Source organism: Porites lutea, chromosome 5 (genome assembly GCF_958299795.1).
Source record: "Porites lutea chromosome 5, jaPorLute2.1, whole genome shotgun sequence".
NCBI lineage: Eukaryota > Metazoa > Cnidaria > Anthozoa > Scleractinia > Poritidae > Porites > Porites lutea.
The window spans coordinates 22,704,461-22,727,506 of NC_133205.1; the positions used below are offsets into that span (position 1 = coordinate 22,704,461).

The 23,046-nt window shown below is 40.0% G+C and overlaps 1 protein-coding gene and 1 pseudogene across 1 annotated transcript; both read right to left on the reverse strand.

The window, feature by feature from the left end:
- Positions 1–1,231: 1,231 nt before the first annotated feature.
- Positions 1,232–11,530, reverse strand: LOC140938099 (uncharacterized). The gene is made up of 4 exons (XM_073387633.1): positions 11,083–11,530; positions 6,870–9,092; positions 1,730–2,753; positions 1,232–1,376 (listed from the first exon to the last, which is right to left on the reverse strand). Exons 1-4 carry the CDS (start codon positions 11,528–11,530, stop codon positions 1,232–1,234), a joined length of 3,840 nt encoding a protein of 1,279 aa, XP_073243734.1.
- A 7,650-nt stretch (positions 11,531–19,180) lies between these two features.
- LOC140938101 (uncharacterized) lies at positions 19,181–22,834 on the reverse strand (annotated as a pseudogene).
- Between the last annotated feature and the right edge of the window lie 212 nt (positions 22,835–23,046).

Genomic DNA, 23,046 nt, shown 5'->3' on the forward strand with positions numbered 1-23,046 from the left:
ATATATAATTCATAAAATATATTTCAGCTTGTTTTGATGTTCGTGACAAATTATTATCAAAGTAACGTAATTGCCCTGTGTTGTAATTTTGATTCCTAAACATGGCTTTTGCATTTTAATACTGTATGTGTTTGTATGGAAAGTTCAATGAAATGTATTCGTTATAGTTCTCGTTGAAGTTAAGCTGTAGAGGGGAACTAAAGGTAAACAAAACTTATTCTTGTACCTGTAATTAGTTTCCCCAATAAAACTGTATCATAAGAAAACAATTTAACCCCTTTACATTAGCCTAGCACATGCACCCTTTGACTCCAAAAAGTAAATTCCTTTGCATTTTAAATGACAGAAAATGTCAACGGTATGAACACTAGGGCGCTTTCCATTTGTCAGAACTGGCCGGCAGGACCATAGCCCAACCAGTCAGTAGGCTAGTTTGAAAATGAAAAAGGCTTTTTCCAAGAGTTTTTGCTGGAAAACTTTCTCCTTCGTGCATACTATTTAGAATTTGACTGATCTGGCTGGAGAGTTTTGATTAAAGGGAAATTATTATTGCGACGGGAATGGTCTGGCCGGTCAGTTGTGACAAATGGAAAGCGCCCTAAGTAAATTTTCAACTTCCTCCTTTCTAGTCTAACTATGAGTAGGTTAATGGAGGGCCCAACTGAAAACCCCATGTGTGACGTGGGCTCCCTGTTTAATATCTTTCTTCTAAGAATGTCGTGATAAACCAAAGTTCGCAGCTATCACTAAAATTGCCTGTCTCCTATTGTTTAACTTGAAACTTTCCTTCATAGTCGTGAGATAACAGAGTTACGACCTTATAGGCGATATTTGGGTATTTTTCTGTGTCACAATTTATATCTATCCGTAAATCAATATTTTTTTCCGTTTGAATCCCAAAAACGTGGCTGAAGCTAGACTAGAACAGTTTTGTCATTAGTATGTTGGAAGGCACTTATTACGTATGCAGGAACCCACTTTTTCCCCAGGTTAAAAAAAATGGGTGACGTCATCAACTCGACCCTTATTCATATTAATGATTAACCTCGACTTGACTCGAAACTAACAAGGTGTATTTTGCAACATAGTACACTACTGTACTCAGCAATGACTAAACTACTTTGAGCGAAAAAGCTTGAAAGCGGTTGAACAATATTCTTTATTCGGCCATCGTGTCATTTCAGATCATTCAGGGCACTTCAGAGAGTTGTCTCTTTCAAAAAAAAAAAAATTACGCTAGCATACTGTCTTTATTCCTACGAGGCAAAGGATCAATTCCCCAGAAAAGATTGTTTGCCTTGTTATTAGAAATTTTTCTGATGCAAGTGAAGCATATTTCCTCATCTGATCGAAACTGGGTTTCAGACCTCTCCTTTCTATACAAACAACAAAAAAACAAAAAAACCAACATTAATAATTGGATAAATGAAGACGTACAGTCGGCTTAAGGAAAAAATTTGTCTAACGTTTACGAATGAAAGATATCACCTTAAAAACGCATGTTCTATTTATCAAGCTTATAGCTCGACAGGCCTCTAAACTCTAACCGCATGATAACAAATATTATAACAGTATAATCTTTGTCCACTCACAACACAGTTTACTCCATTACCTGCATCAAGCTGTTGACAGCTAGTTGTGCTAACAAGTTGGTTATAATCCTATGAAAGGTTAAGCGTTATTATTTCTTAGTAAGTATCTGCGGCTGGCACCATCTCGCAGCAAATACCGTCCTTCTTCATCGCCAATGTTTGCGTGCTCTTCAGATGTATCTTCCCCTCCACAATTTGTTCTACTTAAAGTCTCATTACCATTACCACGGATGTTAACTTTGCAGGCGAGAAGATAGAAGATAGCGACTAACAAACCAATCAGGACACAGCTATTGATGACCATAACAAACCAAACAAAGAGAACAGCATTTTTGCCATCTAAAGATGAAAATCGTAACACCATGAATGACATTGATAAGACGACCAATACTAGAGGCTCAAAGACATTCTCAGTGAATATTTCTTTGACCTTTGGCCAGCCATGTTCGCGGTCGGCTTCGCCCACTCTCCTGCTCGTATCGTACGGGCGTAAAATAAGATGAATAAGCGCTGAAGCTATAAGTACAACCCAGACTACAAACGTTTGCAAAGTAGATGATGATGGGATCATGGACAGGGCGATGGCGAGAATCAGGCGGCGTAAGAGCATGACAACTTCGAAGAACGCTTGGTACTTAGGTTTGTAGGGTAAGTAGATCGGTCCAAGCCATACATCAAGTTTCTTTCGATCTTCAGGACTCATAGAGCTTCTCTTGGGGAAGAAGAGCAACATCAAGGAGATGACCATCAAGGGAAATCCAATCACGTAGACCACAATGGAGACAATTCCTAGTATAATCAGACTGTGGTATGCGTAAGAGGTACATTCTATCCAAGGAAAAGATGGCATGTAGAACACATCAAGGTCCTTTTGGCATGGACGTAGGACTGAAAGCGTTTGTTTCACAATTGGAAAATAGCTGAAGCTTAGACAGAAAAAAGTGGTTTGGCGACATTTGAAGTGAGCCATTTCCATGCGTTCTGTGTTTGGACGGAATTTCTGGAATGCTAACATGACGATAAAATATGCTCCAACCATGATCAAGCACGCCAGTGGCAAAAGAAGCAGGAAAGCAAACTTGCCAACAGGAGTAAACAGCAACGGCAAATCACAGGAAAGCGAGGGGAAATAGAGGTTCCAGTAGCTGCTTAAGAGGCTGTCTCAGTAAAAACCGCCCACTCAATTTCGCGTGAAAAATAATTTTGCCTGAAACTCTGGCGAGTGAAAGGCTTTATCGAGACTATAACTAAAATAGGTTTGCTTTGATTCACAATAATTTTCTGGCCGCGCTGGGGGGCGCCGAGTATTTTGTCCCGCCGCGGCCATTTTGCACGTCTTGAAAACTGAAAATTTGGCATTTTTTGCGGCGCTGTAAAATGTTTGATTTGCACCATCTACCAATGAATTTTATACCTATTTATAGGTAAACATCTCTAGTTTTTCCTGAGAGAAATAGTTATCCGCTAAATTTAGCTGGAAAGACGAAATCAAGCAAAATATGACCCCAACTAATTGCCTTGGAGCGAAAGGCCAAAAATGACCCTGTTTTAAAAGCTTATTTCTGACTTTTGGGACATAGTTGAAAGCTCTAGACTAAATAGACGCAAAGATAGACCACCTGTTATTAATAATATACAAAACCTCATGTACGTTTTCAGTATTTTAAAAGTTATTACCGTTTGTATCAACGCGTATGCGAGCTAATACGATATTTTCAGATTTAGCATAACGGATCTATCTCAAGCAGATTTTGTCAAAAGTACGGCTTACCTGATTCATTACTGGCACTGACTCACAAATTGAGACATATTCCAATCCCTGAGATGCCGGACTCCATAAAATTCCAGTAAGCTGTGCTTTAGAAACTGCTGATATGCGGCCATTTTTGAATCCCAAGCTAACAATCCGAAGGTCAAAACAGGTGAAACTGTGTCACGTTTCGAGCTAAACAGCTCGGTAAAACAACCGTTCAGAGGTGAACGTTCGCTGAAGAATCAGAAAATCAACTGGGAAGGTCTCATTTTGGATCAGAAAATTGAGATTTCAGAGCTACAACCTCGAATAAACCTTCTATTCAATCGGCTCCGCAAGGTCAAATGCAGGTTGACACGTAAACCGGAAATGTTGAAACGCGGAAATACGGAAAACCGGAAATACGGAAATCCGGATCATCCGGAAATCGGCAAATCTGAAATCAATCAGGAGCCGAAGGCAATCCCAAAAATTAGAGACAGCTGCATTCGTTTAGGGCTTCTTTTTGACGTTGAGACACTTAAAAGATAAAACCTCCCAAACGGGCGTAGCTATTTGATTTTCACTGAACTGAAACGCAGTTCCACGATCGATTGCGTTTGGCAAATAGGCTGCAAACATTATATGTGCGCTAACATATCACACTTGTGACTAATACTTTACAGAAGTTGGCTATATATCGAAACTGAGTGTGTCGAGGTCTAGGAAACCAAGCCAGCTTGGTTGTCTGGGCTCATTAGTATAGAGGGTCCTTGAAAATCGCTTGTTAAGGGGGCATTCTGGTTGTTTTTTCGGGGAAAATGATGGTGAGTTGGGAAAGAAATAAATAAGAGTAGAAATGGCATGCACATAAAGCAGTTATTCAATTAATTGGATTAGAGGCACTCCTTGTTGGAGTCTCCGGTATTAATTTTTCTTCTGATTATTCACTTCATATTTTAATTTCTAACAACCCCCAAATCAAGAGAGAATGATCCAAATCCAATATTTTCCAACTTTTCCAACATTTTTAACATCCTCCCTAATTTTTATACATTAAAAAGATTCGAAGAATCATCCAGAAATTCTCAAAAAAATATTGAACCAAGGACTCCATCTTAATTGAGTCATTTTTTGATTCACGGATAACTTGGACAGCGGATAACGCGAGGAGAGCAGAGGAAAGTCATTTGGATTATAGGGTATGGTTGCAAGAAACTCCCATGATTTAATCTAGAGTAGCTTTAAGAAAGGAATTAATTCTGTACCGTGTTTAGACCTTAAGACCAATATTTACACCGAATGGTGACACTAGTGGCAAGTCGATGCAACTTTGTTTTAAGATTAGCTACAAAATACCATTAAATGGTCGAAAAAATAATCCTACATTTGTCGATAAATTTGGGTTTTCTGACCCAAAACGAAATCTGCGTAGCTGATGTTTTGATTCTCGGACAAGTCTCACCTCCGGACATTTCTCTTATTTTCTTTCTTACCCAGCTATTTATCTCTAAACGTGACATTCCGTAAAATTCCGAAAATAAGCCCCGGGTCTTATATTTTTCAAAGGCCCTTTTTGAGGGGCTTATTTTTGGACGGGCTTATATTCGGAGGGGCTTATGTACGGAGGGAAATTTGAGTTTCAAAATCGATTGGGCTAGCATATAGTTGGAAGGAAATTAACCGTTTTTGCTTTGCTTTACTTTGTATTTGAGGGCAATTTTCCAAGTACAAGTCCCCGGGGGGCTTATTTTCTGAGGGGCGATTTCACGGAGGGTTTTTTGTGTTACGAGTTTAGGGGTCTTATACATGGAGGGGCTTATTTTCGGAATTTTACGGTAGTTTCAGCATGGAATTCAAATATGGCCGCATACCAGCAGTTTCAAAAGCGCATTTACTAGAATTTTGAATCAAATATCGGTCAATTTTTTAGTAAGTGCCAGTAATGAATTAGGTAAAGTTTGGGAGGAGACGGAGGAGGAAAATCCAGTTCCTGTTGTAAAAATAGTCAAAGGGACGGGAGAAGATTCAGGAAGAGGATCAGTACACTGTGAAGAAGGCTTTCTCCCATTCACTCAAGCCTTCCCTAACCCCCTCTAGGTAATGATCGGTTTCTTAAAAACTTACTCACCAGCCGGGACTATTTATCCGCTCTTACAAGCGATTTTCAAGGGCCTGTATACTAATAAGCCCAGACAACCGAGCTGGCTCGGTTTTCTAGATCTCGACACATTCAGTTTCGATATATAGCCAACTTCTGTAAAGTATTAGTCACAAGTGTGATATGTTAGCGCACATAGAATGTAACCCGTTAATGATATTTACTGTTTCATATGGAGCCTATTTGCCAAAACGCAATCGATCGTGGAACTGCGTTTCAGTTCAGTGAAAATCAAACAGCTACGCCCGTTTGGGAGGTTTTATCTTTTACGTGTCTCAACGTCGAAAAGGAGCCCTAAACGAATGCAGCTGTCTCTAATTTTTGGGATTGCCTTCGGCTCCTGATTGATTTCAGATTTGCCGATTTCCGGATGATCCGGATTTCCGTATTTCCGGTTTTCCGTATTTCCGCGTTTCAACATTTCCGGTTTACGTGTCAACCTGCATTTGACCTTGCGGAGCCGATTGAATAGAAGGTTTATTCGAGGTTGTAGCTCTGAAATCTCAATTTTCTGATCCAAAATGAGACCTTCCCAGTTGATTTTCTGATTCTCGAGCAAACGTTCACCTGTGAACGGTTGTTTTACCGAGCTATTTAGCTCGAAACGTGACACAGTTTCACCTGTTTTGATCTTCGGATTGATAGCTTGGGATTCAAAAATGGCCGCATACCAGCAGTTTCTAAAGCACAGCTTACTGGAATTTTATGGAGTCCGGCATCTCAGGGATTGGAATATGTCTCAATTTGTGAGTCAGTGCCAGTAATGAATCAGGTAAGCCGTACTTTTGACAAAATCTGCTTGAGATAGATCCGTTATGCTAAATCTGAAAATATCGTATTAGCTCGCATACGCGTTGATACAAACGGTAATAACTTTTAAAATACTGAAAACGTACATGAGGTTTTGTATATTATTAATAACAGGTGGTCTATCTTTGCGTCTATTTAGTCTAGAGCTTTCAACTATGTCCCAAAAGTCAGAAATAAGCTTTTAAAACAGGGTCATTTTTGGCCTTTCGCTCCAAGGCAATTAGTTGGGGTCATATTTTGCTTGATTTCGTCTTTCCAGCTAAATTTAGCGGATAACTATTTCTCTCAGGAAAAACTAGAGATGTTTACCTATAAATAGGTATAAAATTCATTGGTAGATGGTGCAAATCAAACATTTTACAGCGCCGCAAAAAATGCCAAATTTTCAGTTTTCAAGACGTGCAAAATGGCCGCGGCGGGACAAAATACTCGGCGCCCCCCAGCGCGGCCAGAAAATTATTGTGAATCAAAGCAAACCTATTTTAGTTATAGTCTCGATAAAGCCTTTCACTCGCCAGAGTTTCAGGCAAAATTATTTTTCACGTGAAATTGAGTGGGCGGTTTTTACTGAGACAGCCTCTTAAGTAGCCTTGAGCTGCAATGACCTTTTTAGGCCAAACGTTGAAACTTGATACCATGAAATCTATAGTCTGAATGTAAAACACTGCGATGCTTATTAGCGTACGGGCCGCTTTTCCTCTACTAGTCATACAGAGCACAAACACAACCATGTTTAATTTGAAAAACCATGCCGGCAAGAATTCCAAGAGCATCATAATTAACATGAAAAGAAAATGAATGGCTGTAACAACAAACCATTTCAAGGGACGTACGTTGAAATAGAAATATGACCAGATTAAGGCAAGGAATGAAACTGCAAAAACAGGAACAAACATATAATAGTACAATAAATCACCGTTTTTACATCGAAAGCAAAGTCCGCTTAATTTGTAGAATCCATCGAGACAGCGAGAACAAAATCTGTCCGTGTTTCCTTGATGACAGATGCACGAATGGTTGCACGTTGTGAAGAGAGATAGCACTTTGGGTCTGTTAGAGGGCGCGTTTTTGTCTTTTCGCGATGTATTTAGCTCACAGGTGCAAGAATCTGATGGATTGCAAGCAGATGGTATTGGACACTTCACCAGGTGGGTGACATTGTTCGGTTCAGGTGATGGCCAGTAACCACTGCCAATCTTCATGATGCTAGGACGAAGATCTGCTGTCTCATGGAAATCTTTTCGGTGGCAAATCCCACCTTCCATGCATTTTTTGCACAACCCTTTGTCTCCATAAAAGTCGGCATCACAGATGCAATATCTGTAGTCGTAAAACGTGGGATCTAAGCGAATGCGACCGTTATTGAACATGATTCTTCCCTCAGGGCACGTGAAGTTCTCTGCTTCAGGTGGCCGTATCATTCTTGAAAAGTCTGGTTGATAGACACTGGTAGATGCGCTGTTTCCTTCTCGCATGAGAGGATTTCCTGAAAAATCTAAATACTGAAGGGAGATGAGGTTCTGAATTCCAGCTGGAAAGCTGCCCGTTAAGTTATTTGCTGAAACATCGAAGTATGTTAGCAAAGAAAAGTCCTCGTAAAAGTCGGGTAAAGGTCCATAAAAATTATTGCCTCGCATATCGCAAGAGGACATTGTTTTAAAGTAATACAAATTTGGAAGTTCGGGATTTTTGATGTCGCAAAAGCTAACATTTAAAATGGATGGACTATCTACGAAATTAACCGTCGTTGTGAAAAGTTCTATGAAGCTCTGGAAATGAATTAACAAGTTCCTGTTCCCCGCTAAAGAGACGTATTTCGTCTTAGCTGCACTGGAATTAACTGGCCATGGTTTGCCATGGTTTATAGAGGAAAACTGATTCTGTGACACATCTACCATTTGGAGATTTGGCAACAGAAGCAGATCCCCTGGAATATCTCCTACTAGCTGATTGTTTGCGACATTAAATACATTAAGGTTGATGTTACTTTCAAATGTTTCTGGTAGCTTTCCCGAAATGCTGTTTCCATTCAAGCCAAGTTGAAGGAGCCTTTTAGGCAACACTCTGGGCATCTCCCCGCTAAGGTGAAGGCCAGACAAATACAGATAGGATAAGGAAGGAATGGCAAGTATTTCGCTAAGGTTCCCATGCATCATTCCTGGAGTGTTTCGAATGTCAAGATCATAAAGTTTTTCCAGTCGAGAAATGCTTCTTGGTATTTCTCCAGTCACGTGTCCTCCAAGACAGAGAACTCGAAGCTCTGTCCTGTTTCCTATGTTTTCTGGCAAGCGACCAGAAAAGCCTGCGCCATTCATAGGGCACCCCAAGAAGTACTGTAGACTAGTTAGGTTTGCTATATCTTTTGGTATATCTCCACTTATAGAGGCAGTATTGAATGATGTGATCAGCAGTTTACTCATGTTGCCAAACAGAAAGTCGCCAATACGCCCTCGCAGTCTCGGATTTCCTGGAGTGCACAAAGAAAACAAGTTTCGTATTTTCCAAATATTAGAAGGGAGAAAGCCATCCAAGTTGTTATAAGGTAACACGATACTTTTAATGTATGACGTGTTATCATGACAGGTGATTCCATACCAGGAACAATGAGAGATCTCGTTACTTGAGCTGTTCCATCCACTAGCCTCGTACCATTGTTGTCCGTTTGTAGATTTGTTTATGTCTAGCAAAATGTCTTTTTCTTGTACTGGGGTAAACGTTGTGTCTAGCGTAAAGAGTGCGAACTCTTCTATTTTTTTTAAACAATCTGGTCCTTCATCTTCCAAGAACAATCTGTAATCTGAGGAGTGAGAAGTTATTATTTATTAATCAGCAAAACGAACCTAATTTTTTGTCTTCCTAGAACTTTATCTGGAGTTATTAGTGCTCCGCAATAATTTCAGTGTTATGCTACGTTATGATGATCAAAGTCAGTAGTAGGCCTTCAGCAAAGATAAGCCTCGTTGGTGGATTCCCTCGCAAAAAGTGGATTCCCTTAATTGATAGGCATAGGGGTCTAGTCTATGACGTCACCCATTTTGGATTTCCCGCATACTAATTTGGATTTCCTGCATACTAATTTGGATTTCTTGCATACTAATTTGGATTTCCTGCATACTAATTTGGATTTCCTGCATACTAATTTGGATTTCCTGCATACTAATTTGGATTTCCCGCATACTAATTTGGATTTCCCGCATAGTAATTAAGTGCCTTCCTGCATACTAATTCGGGATAGGTTTACTAATGAGCGTCACTCTACTTCAATAGGAACAATAGGCTTGCCGAGACTTGCCCGGTAAGTAACTTGAGCCCGGTTTTCGGACCGTTTATTAAAAGAAAAATAGGAATAAGAGAAGCGATCACCTAGAAACGCGAGAAACGGCTTCCTATATCTTATTTAGCGCTAAACCTCAGATATACATAAACAAAACACATACAGAAAGTGGAGTTGAAAAGTCTTTATTTCAATTTAGTTTACGTCTTCTTATTTGGCGCTAAAACTCAGATATATATAAACAAAACATACACAAATTGGAGCTGAAAACTCTCTAAGTTTGTCTGACGTTTTCTCCTTTCTATCTCGAGGAAATGAAAGTCTTGTCATTTTCACGCACGGTTAATCAGTTAATTATGCGAGTTCGCAAGCCCAAAGTTGAATACAAATTAGCTCTACAGGAAAGACCCAAGGTAGAGAACCTTGACGTATTATTATAAAACAAATAACTTAACAAGGATTAATTAAAACACGCGACTAATAATTGCTAGCAATAAAAACACAAGAGAGATACCGTTTCAAAAAAACTTTATGAAAAAACAATGACAAAAAGAGTCAAATACACAGCGATTTGGAAGGAATGGAAATTAGACCTCCTCTTCGTTCTTCTCTTTAGAAGGTGAATAAAAATTGGTTTCCAACGTCTTGGCGTTTTTGTGTGTAATTAATCCACAATCGTGACACCGAAGAAAGCCCTCTTTGATGTATTTTCTCTCCTCGGGGATCTGGTGATCGCATATAGGACAAATCTTGTAGTTATCGTGCCAAAAGCATTTAGGACATTTCATGATCAATGTGGAGTACACATTAGAGTTTTCGCAATGTTCACAGGGACTTTTAGAGTGAAAGGTGGTGGACGTTTCAGGTCTACTACTTTCTATTTCCTGACTGTCGTTTTCAGTGTCGTTGTCGCTCTTTTGGGTGTCTTCCGCTTCAACGGCTGTACAGAAACCTATTTCCTCATAAAGTTCTTTCTTACTTCAACTTCTACAAAAGCAAGGTTGAGGAGAACCACTGAAACGAATTATTCACAACAAACGAAAATAAAACAATAGCGTGAATGCGCTTGGGTGAACATCTTAAAAGCTTTTATTTCTTCAAATCTTACAAAGCAAAAATACATTTATTGTAGTAACTCAACAACTTTAGGAAAAGGATTACAATATGGTGAGCAAATGTTCAAAGCCTAGAAAGTGCTTCTCCCTCTAGCTCTTTCGATTGTTTTCGTTTCTTGAACAAATGCTTGGACACTTGGTTCGTCTTCGTGTATATAAATCCACTTTCTTTTGCCGTTGGAATAATGTTTTATTTTGACGGGCCAGTAATTTTCAGATGCAAACATGACTGTGGGGGTATAAGGGTTAACAGCATTTCGAGTGCTCGTGTACATCTGGAAAACCCTTCTGGAATAGCTTTGAGATAGGGGGGGGGGGGGGTACATGTAAATAATAATAATTCTGCAAGGCGGGCCAGGTCATCCCACACCAATCCAGATCAAACGGTTTCGGTTTACGCGTAGATGATTTAGCTTCAGCATATTTCGGGGGCACAATAAGATCCTTTGGGGGGATCGATTCCACCTCTCCCTCTGGTTTTAAGGTTTTGTTGATACTTGGGTAAACTCGACAAGAGCCAAAGATGTCGCTCAACACCTGCTTATTTGCCGCCGTGTCCGGTTTATTATCTACAAAGATGTAACCGTAAGGCCTCTCTGTTTCCTGATAATAAGCTGTCATGAATCGTTGGCGATTCTTATCAAACATACGCTCAGCAACAATTCCGATTTGTTTCCGATCGCTAGGACTTCGGAAAAGAGCCATGTACTGTGCATTCCGACTGATATCGGTGTTAAATTTTTCCTTGGGGAACATATTCTGAAGGAGCAGTATGACGCTGGCATTTCTATGGCGACCTTGGGTAAACAACCGAGAAACGATGGGGCTTTCGATCGCTTCTGCCATTAGATCATCAAAGATGATAACGTTGTTGTATTTTGGGTCAATTTCTCGCAGATCTTCTTGAAATGTGGGAAGGCCACGAAAAAATTTAATGTCCTTTCCGATCGCTGATTTCAAAGCTTTGTATCTATCTTGCCACTGACTGTAATACAATAAAATGCGACGGGGCTTGCTGGTTTTGTAGACAATACGATCTCTCGTTAGAATCTGTTCTACGAAAACTGTTTTCCCTGATTGACTTGGTCCAACCACAAGGAGTGAGAACTTATGGCGAAACATAAAATCTGGATAAGGCTCGGTTGCCAAGGAAACATCATGGGAAAGCTTTACCTTCTTCGCGGTAGAAGAAGTTTTCGGCGTTTCGTTTACTGGCCTTCTTCTTTTTCTTGGTTCACATATTTTTCTCGTGGAACTAGATGAACAACGAGGTAAGTCGACGCTTGTAGAATTATATTCTCTTTTTGATTCCCAAGAAACCTTAGCCTCTTTTAAGAGTCGTGTTCGTCTTAGCCCGGTTAAGTCATGGACAATTTCAAGATGAGAACTCAAGTTGGACACACCAGGTTTGCCACATAGCGGACAAATTCGAGGAAACGTTCGAGGCATGACTGCTTATGAAAAATGACTCACAGTTAACAGAATCATTTAATATATAGTTATTTTACAATGGTGGGGAGTACTTAAGAGAATTCAGGGGTACAGGAGGGGTACAGGAAGGGTACAGGAAGGGTACAGTAGGGGTACAGGAAGGGTACAGTAGGGGTACAGGAGCGGTACAGGAAGGGTACAGTAGGGGTACAGGAAGGGTACAGGAGGGGTACAGGAGGGGTACAGGAAGGGTACAGTAGGGGTACAGGAGGGGTACAGTAGGGGTACAGTAGGGGTACAGGAGGGGTACAGGAGGGGTACAGGAAGGGTACAGGAGGGGTACAGGAGGGGTACAGGAAGGGTACAGGAGGGGTACAGGAGGGGTACAGGAAGGGTACAGGAGGGGTACAGTAGGGGTACAGGAGGGGTACAATGAAAGTTCATAGAGTTCCGTTGTGCTTTGCAGCCGTGCCTCCATCGATAGCTATAAAAGAAGTAAGCCGCTGTTTCTGATTCAGTCAGTTCTTAAACCTCGTGCAGTTCGGATCACAATGTTCAGCAATTATAATCATTTCGTTCAAAAAGGATATGGAAATTTTGAAGATGATGACGACGATATTGAAAGCTCACAAGAAAGCGAACAATCATCTCAAAGTTCTCAATCTAGCGAAGAAATGGACCCTTCCGGAGAGGAGGCGGAGCATGTAGATCCTTGGTCACGCATTCAAAATGAAGTTTGTAATCGCCACGAAGCCCAGCTCGAAGCTCTGATCAACGAGTATGAACAAAACGGAGACTCGCCTGAAGTGGCCCGCATTCAAGCTGAAAATGCTTTGCTTCCAGTATATAGAAAGGAATTGAGAAAAGTGTTCTTAGAGTTTTTACAGTGGATGCATGCAATGAAGAAAGATCCGACACTCCGAAAAGTGATGGAAACCCGCCAAGATCTCAAAGACACAGAAGGATATGACTGGCTGGAATCGACAGAACTTGCCATCGATAAGCGGAAATTCTTACTCAATCGATTGTTTGTCAAACAAACTGTTCCCGAAGGCTAAGCCGGAACTCTGTCTATTCATCTATTGTTGTAACACTTTGATGGTTTTGTTATCAATAAATGTATTTTTTAACCGAAACAAAGGTGTAGTCTGGTTGTAGCACGCGCGTATTAATCCCACCATTGTTTACATATAATTGAGTTGATTCCCGTGGATAATTTATGCGACAAGCGTTCATGTTGGCTCAGTGTATATTAAATTAGTTTGCGATGAATAATAAAATACAGTTCGCTTGCGTTCGTTTTGCTTCGTATAATACAGGTCTAAAAGGAAAAACGCCAACCTGTTAATGGTTAACGCTCGATACCACAGTCTAGAAACGTTTGGAGGTTGAATTATATTGACAAAACAGAATCAATGGTTTTGTAGAATAAAATTATTTATCTTTGGTCACAGTGAATAGTTTTAAGTCGAGTACTGTTTTCGGACCGTTCACTTGCATGTTTGCAGCAATGTTTTAAAGAATATTGGTGATAGTAAGACTTTTTCCTTAGCAAAGCAATTGCAAGATTAAAATGCTGACGGGAAAGCGCGCTTTTATGTTGAACACATAATAGATTGTTTACTATCCAATCAGGGTTAAAAGAGCCCGGGCAAGTCTAGGCAAGCCTATTGTTCTTATTGTAGTAGAGTGACGCTCATTAGTAAACCTAATCCATATTAGTATGCAGGAAGACACTTATACCTATTAATAAAGGGAATCCACTTTTTGCGAGGGAAGACAGGGGAAGACACCAACGAGGCTTATCTTCATCCCTATATAACTACTCTCGTGTTACACGTTTTGCACTCGTGTTACAGAAGAGCTGCACTCCTTTCTCAGCCAATCAGAATTGAGTAATTTTTTCGTGTATATTATTAAGTTTTGTTCCATTGGGAAAACAAATGGATCAGATAGTGTGTTTTCGAATAAATACAGGGCAGATTGTTTAAATAGAGGTTAAATAAAAGAGGACTTAAAATACAACCTAGCTTGACGAACACCTCTTTGAGTATAAGAAAGAACGAGTTTTGTTTTCTTTGATTTTTACAGAACATGTTGAGTAATTTGTTGCAATAAAGGCGTTTTGTCAAGTCATAGAAATTTCCTATTTTGTTGATATAAGAATACAGCAATACATACCATAGGTATCTCTTGACCAGCGTGCATGAACATTCCCTACTGCATGTGTCATTAGCATCAGAATTTGGACAATCTTCACTACACTTCGAAGCGGTGTCTGACTCATATTAGATATTAGTTTGATGGTGAAGGAAATGTTCTGGACCATCCACGAACGCTTACGGGTTGTCAAGAAGTCGATTACGTAAAACTAGTTTCATTGCAATTAGTGTCTAGTAATAAGGTTTTATTTATACTGTAACTGACAGCTTGCAGACTATGATTTAGACATCGGAAGTCGAAACAGTGTTTTCCCTCTCGTTAAAGTCAAGGACCTAATTTTAAACGAAACTGCTTCCTCAAGCGATAATTTTCTCCAGAAAAATAAAAGTTGCAAAAATTGAATCAGATAAGCCAACAATTTGGTACAGCCCCTATTAGGACGTCGCTTAGTTTAACCCGCGACTCAAAGTCAAAGTAATTTCCTCGCACATTTAAGACTGATTTGGGGCTTCTCTAAAACGCTGAAGTCGGAAAACCGAAAAGATAAAGACACCTGAAATTTCCACTTTCTCCTATCTACCCCTCCGATGAATTCTATGAATGACCAAAATTCGTAATTGCATGTCTTTAAGGTTCCAAATCTTCTTTCATTAACGCAGGCCCTTTCCGACCTTAAAATTGACAGCTGGATGCGTGAATAATTTCCTTCGTCTCAGTTTCTATCTATGAATTAAATTAAAGATTGCTTTTAATCCCAAAAAGTGTGAGTCTTTCACGATTACATCTACGTTAATTACTTCAGTTTGCGACGGTGGGTTTATACGGTCTCATGTAAAGAAAAAGGCTCGCATAATTATTCGTTTATTTCAACTCTCTTTGCAGCACGCAGAGTGAGACATTTTTTCAATGCACTGACATTAACGAAAGTTGCTAACTTGAGTGAGAAAAACATTCTGAAGAGCGTTTATCGCTTTCTCCTCACATATCAAGGTTCAAACCTAGCCTAAAACAGGCAAAAACACTTTCCCCATTCTGAAATATAACAATTTCACAGTTTTCCATTTACTGAATACCTTAAGGTGACTCGACCCAGTTTTTTTTTTTTGGGGGGGGGGGGGGGGGGGTACCATCCTACTTTGAAGCTCTCTGGTATCCCCACCTTTACTTTTATCGTAAGTCTAACACATAGAATGGATAACATATAGATCAATCTACAATATAACATAAAATTTTTGGCGATCGGAGTAAATGTCACGTGGTTATAATGCCACGCCCCTTTGAGGTCTGATTCGAAAATCTGCTGTTGCCGGAATTTTTTCGTGAAAATCTCTCGGCTACACATAGTGCGCATTAGTGCCTTGCGCTGAACAGAGTTTCACCAAAATCGCAAAGACCCAATTCGAGAAATTCAGCGGTTTCCAAATTTAGGTCATAATTTATGCGAAAATGATAAGCAAACTTTACACGGATTATATCTAATCAACTATGAGATTCATCTCTGTATTTTGGGCATCCTTATAACAGATGGGTCCTGGCAAGTCAGCAAAACAATTTAGGGCCTTGTAAATGCGCGCGATTTCGAGCAAAGCAAACATTTAGAAATTATAGTTTTCGCTATTTGTTGACGTTTGTCAGCGTTTAAGAGTCAATCTCACAAAAAAAGCATTTTTTTAAAAATACGTAGTTTTTTTTCCTTCAAATTTTTTCAGGGCCACAATTGATTAACTAACTACCCGGACTCTGAATTTCATGGTCATTGAAAAACTGTGACATTATCTTCTATAAGCCCAAACTTGAGTAAACATTGAAGATTTTTAGCGTTTTGGCTGAGTTTGTGCGTCTAAATGTTTGCTTTGCTCGAAATCGCGCGCATTTACAAGGCCCTAAATTGTTTTGCTGACTTGCAAGGACCCATCTGTTATAAGGATGCCCAAAATACAGAGATGAATCTCATAGTTGATTAGATATAATCCGTGTAAAGTTTGCTTATCATTTTCGCATAAATTATGACCTAAATTTGGAAACCGCTGAATTTCTCGAATTGGGTCTTTGCGATTTTGGTGAAACTCTGTTCAGCGCAAGGCACTAATGCGCACTATGTGTAGCCGAGAGATTTTCACGAAAAAATGCTGGGAACAGCAGATTTTCGACTCAGACCTTAAAGGGGCGTAGCATTATAACCACGTGACATTTACTCCGATCGCCAAAAATTTTATGTTATATTGTAGATTGATCTATATGTTATCCATTCTATGTGTTAGACTTACGATAAAAGTAAAGGTGGGGATACCAGAGAGCTTCAAAGTAGGATGGTACCCCCCCAAAAAAACTGGGTCGAGTCACCTTAAATATAGCAATTTGGTTTCGAGCCATGGAAACACACTGTACTATAATTCGCCGGGAAGAGGCAATGGACTTCCGATATTTTTAATCGGTAATTAAATAAAATAGTAAACAGTTGAGGAAATACACATAATTTCCCTGGGTAAATAATGCCATGGTAAATCCTACTTGGGTTTTAGTTTGCCTGGTTGAAATTCCTTTTCACGTGAAATTGGTCCCAAAGTAAATTAGCAGTAATTCGGCTTCACTTACAGTCACACCGACAAGAAGAACATTGATTTATTTTTCTTGAAAAGATGGTTTACCACCATAAAAGTGTCACCGCTCCTTTACAAGTAGCCTGTGTAAATGACGGGCTCCCTGTTTAAAGATCTTTCTTCTAGGAATGTCGTGATAAACCAAAGTTCGCCGCTATCGCTAAAATCGCCTGTCTCCTATTGTTTAATTTGAAACTTTCCTTCGTAGTTGTCCGATAACAAAGTTACGACCTTATAGGCGATGTCTGGGTATTTTCCTGTGTCACAATTTATATCTATCTATAAATCAATATTTTTTTTCCGTTTGAATTCCAAACACGTGGCTGAAGGTAGTTTAGAACAGTTCTGTCCGCGGAAATTCTTTGGCCGGTCTTTCCCGATTACGCGTCTGTAAAAAAAATGCTTGGTTTAGTTTGTGACGATGGGTTAACTCCGTCTCACATAATACAAACGCCGTTTAAGGTGATTCCCTAGTAAAAGAACCTAACATAGATTGTAGATGAAACTTGGTACACTGATGTAACAAGTCAAGAAGATGATAAAAAGGTAATAAAAAGTGGGGGTCACCGTGCTCGTTTTGACGTCACATGCCGACAAATACGACTATTTTGGACCCTTTGACAAAAACCGTGCGCAGCCCAAAACTAGACAAAAAGGAAAGATTTTTTCAATGATGCATGTGGTATCGCACAGAATTTGACTTTAATGTATTGTTCATCCACTTACGTACCAGAAAAATGCCTTTTAATGCCCTTGTTTTTACTTTACGCTCCAAAGTGGAATTAAATTGGACACGCGCTATTCGACACGTGATAGCTCAATCCGCACAATTTAGTAAAATTGCGAAAAAACTGAACATAGATTTGTGCCAATTTTTTTCTCACCGAAAGGAAGCAATAGCCTTGTTAAAATCATGAAATAAAAAATGGGGGTCACCGTACTCGTGTTTGCGGTAGTGCTGCAAAAAGTGCGCACCAAATGCATTTTTCCTTCATTTTTGAGAGAGGACTGGAGCGAGTTTCAAAATAGAATGTATGCGAAAGGGGGGAGGACGTATTAAAAAATCCGTTTTTACAGAATTTACATCGAGATATCACATTTAGGACACAATGTGATAACGAAAGCGTTTCAATGAAAATCAAAGTGAATAAGCACAAATTAAACATCCACTATCGAGGTTCTCCGTGAGGAAGTCGAACTCAGCAACACGCGTACTGCTTACGTTATGCACCTTCCCACCACATTGAGTCCCACCTCGGCAAGAAACAACCGCAAGCAAAAATTGCAATAGCCTTTCTCTTCGGTCAACTTCATTTTAATAATGTTACTTCACATGCTTTTTTACGAAGGCCATCTTGTTATGCGCAGTAAGAGATGCGCAGTGCAAAACCAGGGAATCACCTTAAATTATGTACTGGTTGTTTCTTTTCTCTTCTTTCCTTATGATGTAAACGACACTGAAGCTTACTTGCAAAACGCCCGGGGGGTGGTGTGGGGGAAGGGGAGGGGGGGCAAAACGGCAGTGCTAAATTGCTATCCAATCAAGGGGGCAGGAACATTCCGACGAGCGTTATTGCTTTTGCTTGCATCCTAGTCTAAAACGAGGTTAAAGGGTCGTAAAGTTGATTTCTCGTTTCTTAAGAAAACTGTCTGGTTTTATTGCGAGCATTTTGGAAAAGAAGTACGCTCATTAGTATGGAGGAAGACACTTATTACGTATGTAGGAACCCACTTTTTCCCCAGGTTATTAAAATGGTTGACGTCATGAACTCGACCCTTATTCATATTAATGATTAACCTCGACTTAACTCGAAACTAACAAGGGTCTAACAAGGTATATTTTGCAACATAGTACACTACTGTAGTCAGCTGTAACTAAACTACTTTGAGCGAAAAAGCTTGAAAGCTGTTGAACAATATTCTTTATTCGGCCATCGTGTCATTTCAGATCATTCAGGCCACTTCAGGGAGTTGTCTCTTTCCAAAAAAATTACGCTAGTACCAACATTAATTAAAGATGACAGTCGGCTAAAGGAATTAATTTGTCTAACGTTTAATTTACATTACCGACTGTATGTTTGGGAGTGCCAAACAGTTACGAAATATGAAAGATATCACCTTAAAAAAAGGATGTTCTATTTATCAAGCTTATAGCTCGACAGGCCTCTACACTCTAATGGCATGGTAACAAATATTATAACAGTATAATCTTTGTCCACCAACACCACTGTTTACTCCATCACCTGCGTCAATCTGCTGACAGCTGTTTGGTCTAAAAAGTTGGGTATGCTCCTACGAAAGGTTAAGCGTCATTATTGGTCAGTAAGTATCTGCTGCTGGCACCACCTCGCAGCAAATACCCTCCTTCTTCATTACCAATGTTTGCGTGCTCCTCAGATGTATCTTCCCCTCCACAATTTGTTCTACTTAAAGTCTCATTACCATTACCAAAGATCTTGACTTTCCAAGCGAGAAGATAGAAGATAGCGACTAACAAACCAATCAGGACACAGCTATTGATGACCATAACAAACCAAACAAAGAGAACAGCATTTTTGCCATCTAAAGATGAAAATCGTAACACCATGAATGACATTGATAAGATGACCAATACTAGAGGCTCAAAGACATTCTCAGTGAATATTTCTTTGACCTTTGGCCAGCCATGTTCGCGGTCGGCTTCGCCCACTCTCCTGCTCGTATCGTACGGGCGTAAAATAAGATGAATAAGCGCTGAAGCTATAAGTACAACCCAGACTACAAACGTTTGCAAAGTAGATGACGATGGGATCATGGACAGGGCGATGGCGAGAATCAGGCGGCGTAAGAGGATGACAACTTCGAAGAACGCTTGGTACTTAGGTTTGTAGGGTAAGTAGATCGGCCCAAGCCATACATCAAGTTTCTTTCGATCTTCAGGGCTCATAGAACTTCTCTTGGGGAAGAAGAGCAACATCAAGGAGATGACCATCAAGGGAAATCCAATCACGTAGACCACAATGGAGACAATTCCTAGTGTAATCAGACTGTGGTATGCGTAAGAGGTACATTCTATCCAAGGAAAAGATGGCATGTAGAACACATCAAGGTCCTTTTGGCATGGACGTAGGACTGAAAGCGTTTGTTTCACAATTGGAAAATAGCTGAAGCTTAGACAGAAAAAAGCGGTTTGGCGACATTTGAAGTGAGCCATTTCCATGCGTTCTGTGTTTGGACGGAATTTCTGGAATGCCAGTATGGCGATAAAATATGCTCCAACCATGATCAAGCACGCCAGTGGCAAAAGAAGCAGGAAAGCAAACTTGCCAACAGGAGTAAACAGCAAAGGCAAATCACAAGAAAGCGAGGGGAAATAGAGGTTCCAGTAGCTGCTTAAGTAGCCTTGAGCTGCAATAACTTTCTTAGGCCAAACGCTGAAGCTTGACACCATGAAATCTATAGTCTGAATGTAAAACACTGCGATGCTTATGAGCGTACGGGCCGCTTTCCCTCTACTAGTCATACAGAGCACAAAGACAACCATGTTTAATTTGAAAAACCATGCCGGCAAGAATTCCAAGAGCATCATAATTAACATGAAAAGAAAATGAATGGCCGTAACAACAAACCATTTCAAGGGACGTACGTTGAAATAAAAGTAGGACCAGATTAAAGCAAGGAATGAAACTGCAAAAACAGGAATGAACATGTGATAGTACAATTGATCACCATTTTTGCATTGAAAGCAAAGTCCGCCTAATCTGTAGAATCCATCGAGACAGCGAGAACAAAATCTGTCCGTGTTTCCTTGATGACAGATACACGAATGGTTGCATGTTGTGAAGAGAGATAGCACTTGGGGTCTGTTAGAGGGCGCGTTTGTGTCTTTCCGCGATGTATTCAGCTGACAGGTGCAAGAAGCTGATGGATTGCAAGCAGATGGTATTGGACACTTTACAAGGTGGGTGACATTGTTCGGTTCAGGTGATGGCCAGTAACCACTGCCGATTTTCATGATGAAGATCTGCTGTCTCATGGAAATCTTTTCCATGGCAAGTCCCGCCTTCCATGCATTTTTTGCACAACCCTTTGTCTCCATAAAAGTCGGCATCACAGATGCAATATCTGTAGTCGTAAAACGTAGGATCTAAGCGAATGCGACCGTTATTGAAGACGAGTCGTCCTTCAGGGCACGTGTAGTTCTCTGCTTCGGGTGGCCGTATCATTCTTGAAAAGTCTGGTTGATAGACACTAGTAGATGCGCTGTTTCCTTCTCGCCTGAAAGGATTTCTTGAAATATCTAAATATTGAAGGGAGTTGAGGTTCTGAATTCCAGGTGGAAAGCTGCCCGTTAAGTTATTTGATGAGACATCGAAGTATGTAAGCAAAGAAAAGTCCTCGAAAAAGTCGGGTAAAGGTCCATAAAAATTGTTGCCACGCATATCGCAAGTGAACATTGTTTCAAAGTAATACAAATTTGCAAGTACCGGACTTTTGATGTCGCAAAAGCTAACATTTAAAATTGGCCTTTCTACGAAATCAACCGTGTTTGTGAAAAGTTCTATGAAGCTCTGGAAATGAATTAACAAGTTCCTGTTTCCGGCTAAAGAGACGTATTTCGTCTCAGCTGCGCTTGAATTAACTGGCCATGGTTTGCCATGGTTTATAGAGGAAAACTGATTCTGTGACACATCTACCATTTGAAGATTTGGCAACAGAAGCAGATCCCCTGGAATGTGTCCTACTAGCTGATTGTTTGCGACATTAAATACATGAAGGTTGATGTTACTTTCAAATGTTTCTGGTAGCCTTCCTGAAATGCTGTTTCCAGTCAAACCAACTTGCAAGAACCTTTTGGGCAACACCCGAGGCATCTCCCCGCTAAGGTGAAGGCCAGACAAGTACAAATAGGATAAAGAAGGAATACCGAATATTACGTTGAGGTCTCCATACATCACGCCTGGGGTGTTTCGAATGTCAAGATCGTAAAGTTTTTTCAATCGCGATATGCTTCTTGGTATTTCTCCCGTCAAGTTGCTTCCCCCAAGACAGAGACCTCGAAGCTCTGTCATATTTCCTATGTTTTCTGGTAAGCGACCAGAGAAGCCCTCGCCATTCATAGGACATCCCAAGATGAACTGCAGACTAGTCAGCTTTACGATGTCTTTTGGTATATCTCCACTGATGGAGGTGGTTTTAAATGAAATGATGAGCAGTTTGCTCATGTTGCCAAAGAGAAAGTCGCCTATTCGCCCTCGTAGTCTCGGATTTCCTAGCGTGCAAAGGGAAAATAAGTTTCGTATTTTCCAAATGTTAGAAGGAAGAAAGCCATCCAAATTGTTGTAAGGCAACACGATACTTTTTATGTATGACGTGTTGTCATGACAGGTGATTCCATACCAGAAACAATGAGAGATCTCATTAGTTGAACTGTTCCATCCACTAGCCTCGTACCATTGTTGTCCGTTTGTAGATTTGTATATATCTTGTAGAACTTCTTTTTCCTTTTCTGGTGTAAAAGACGTGTCTAACGTGTAGAGGGGGAATTGTGGTATTCGTTTTAAACAATCTGGCCCTTCCTGTTCCATAAACAATCGGTAAGCTGAACGAGAAAGGTTGTTGTTATGTAATATTTAATATTTATTTGTTTGTATTTAAGAATTAGCGCAATGTAGCTCTTTTTGGCCTTTCTATAATTTTCAAGGAGTGCTAGACAAATATTTCATTTATCTTTTGGTTTGGTCAATAGTTTTGACTTGAGGTAGCACTTGGTAACTCTTCATTTTCAGTAAGACCCAAGATGGTGGCTGAGAGACTGAGGCCATTTTGAATGCTGTTAGATGTCCCTAACAGCGCCATAAGGGGTTAAGTGGAGAACTTGGGCCGTGAAAAACGAGAAAAAAAGAAAAAAAAAACAAAACAAAACAGACGATAAAAAAAGATCCAAAAAATACTGACCATACTCGTCATTGAGCATTTTCGTTTGGTGATGCTAAAACATAGACCGTTGCTTTGAATATTTTTACTATAGCGGATTTATCCTCTTCAAAATTAAACTGATGAGTTAAGACGACCTTTTTTGTTGCAGAAAGCTTAGTATTTATTTATTTATTTACCTATATTTATACAGGATTTGCCCGCTCAGCAGGGCTGATATCAATGGGGGTCCTGATAAATTGAAAATTAAAT

Coding starts and splice junctions, on each gene's coding strand:
- LOC140938099 (XM_073387633.1), bottom strand. CDS start 11,530: ATGGCAGAAGCGATCGAAAGCCCCATCGTTTCTCGGTTGTTTACCCAA. Junction 2,754..6,869: donor TCAAGGCTACTTAAGAGGCT/GTCTCAGTAAAA, acceptor GTTTTTACTGAG/ACAGCCTCTTAAGCAGCTAC. Junction 1,377..1,729: donor ATTGGCGATGAAGAAGGACG/GTATTTGCTGCG, acceptor TTGTTTGTATAG/AAAGGAGAGGTCTGAAACCC.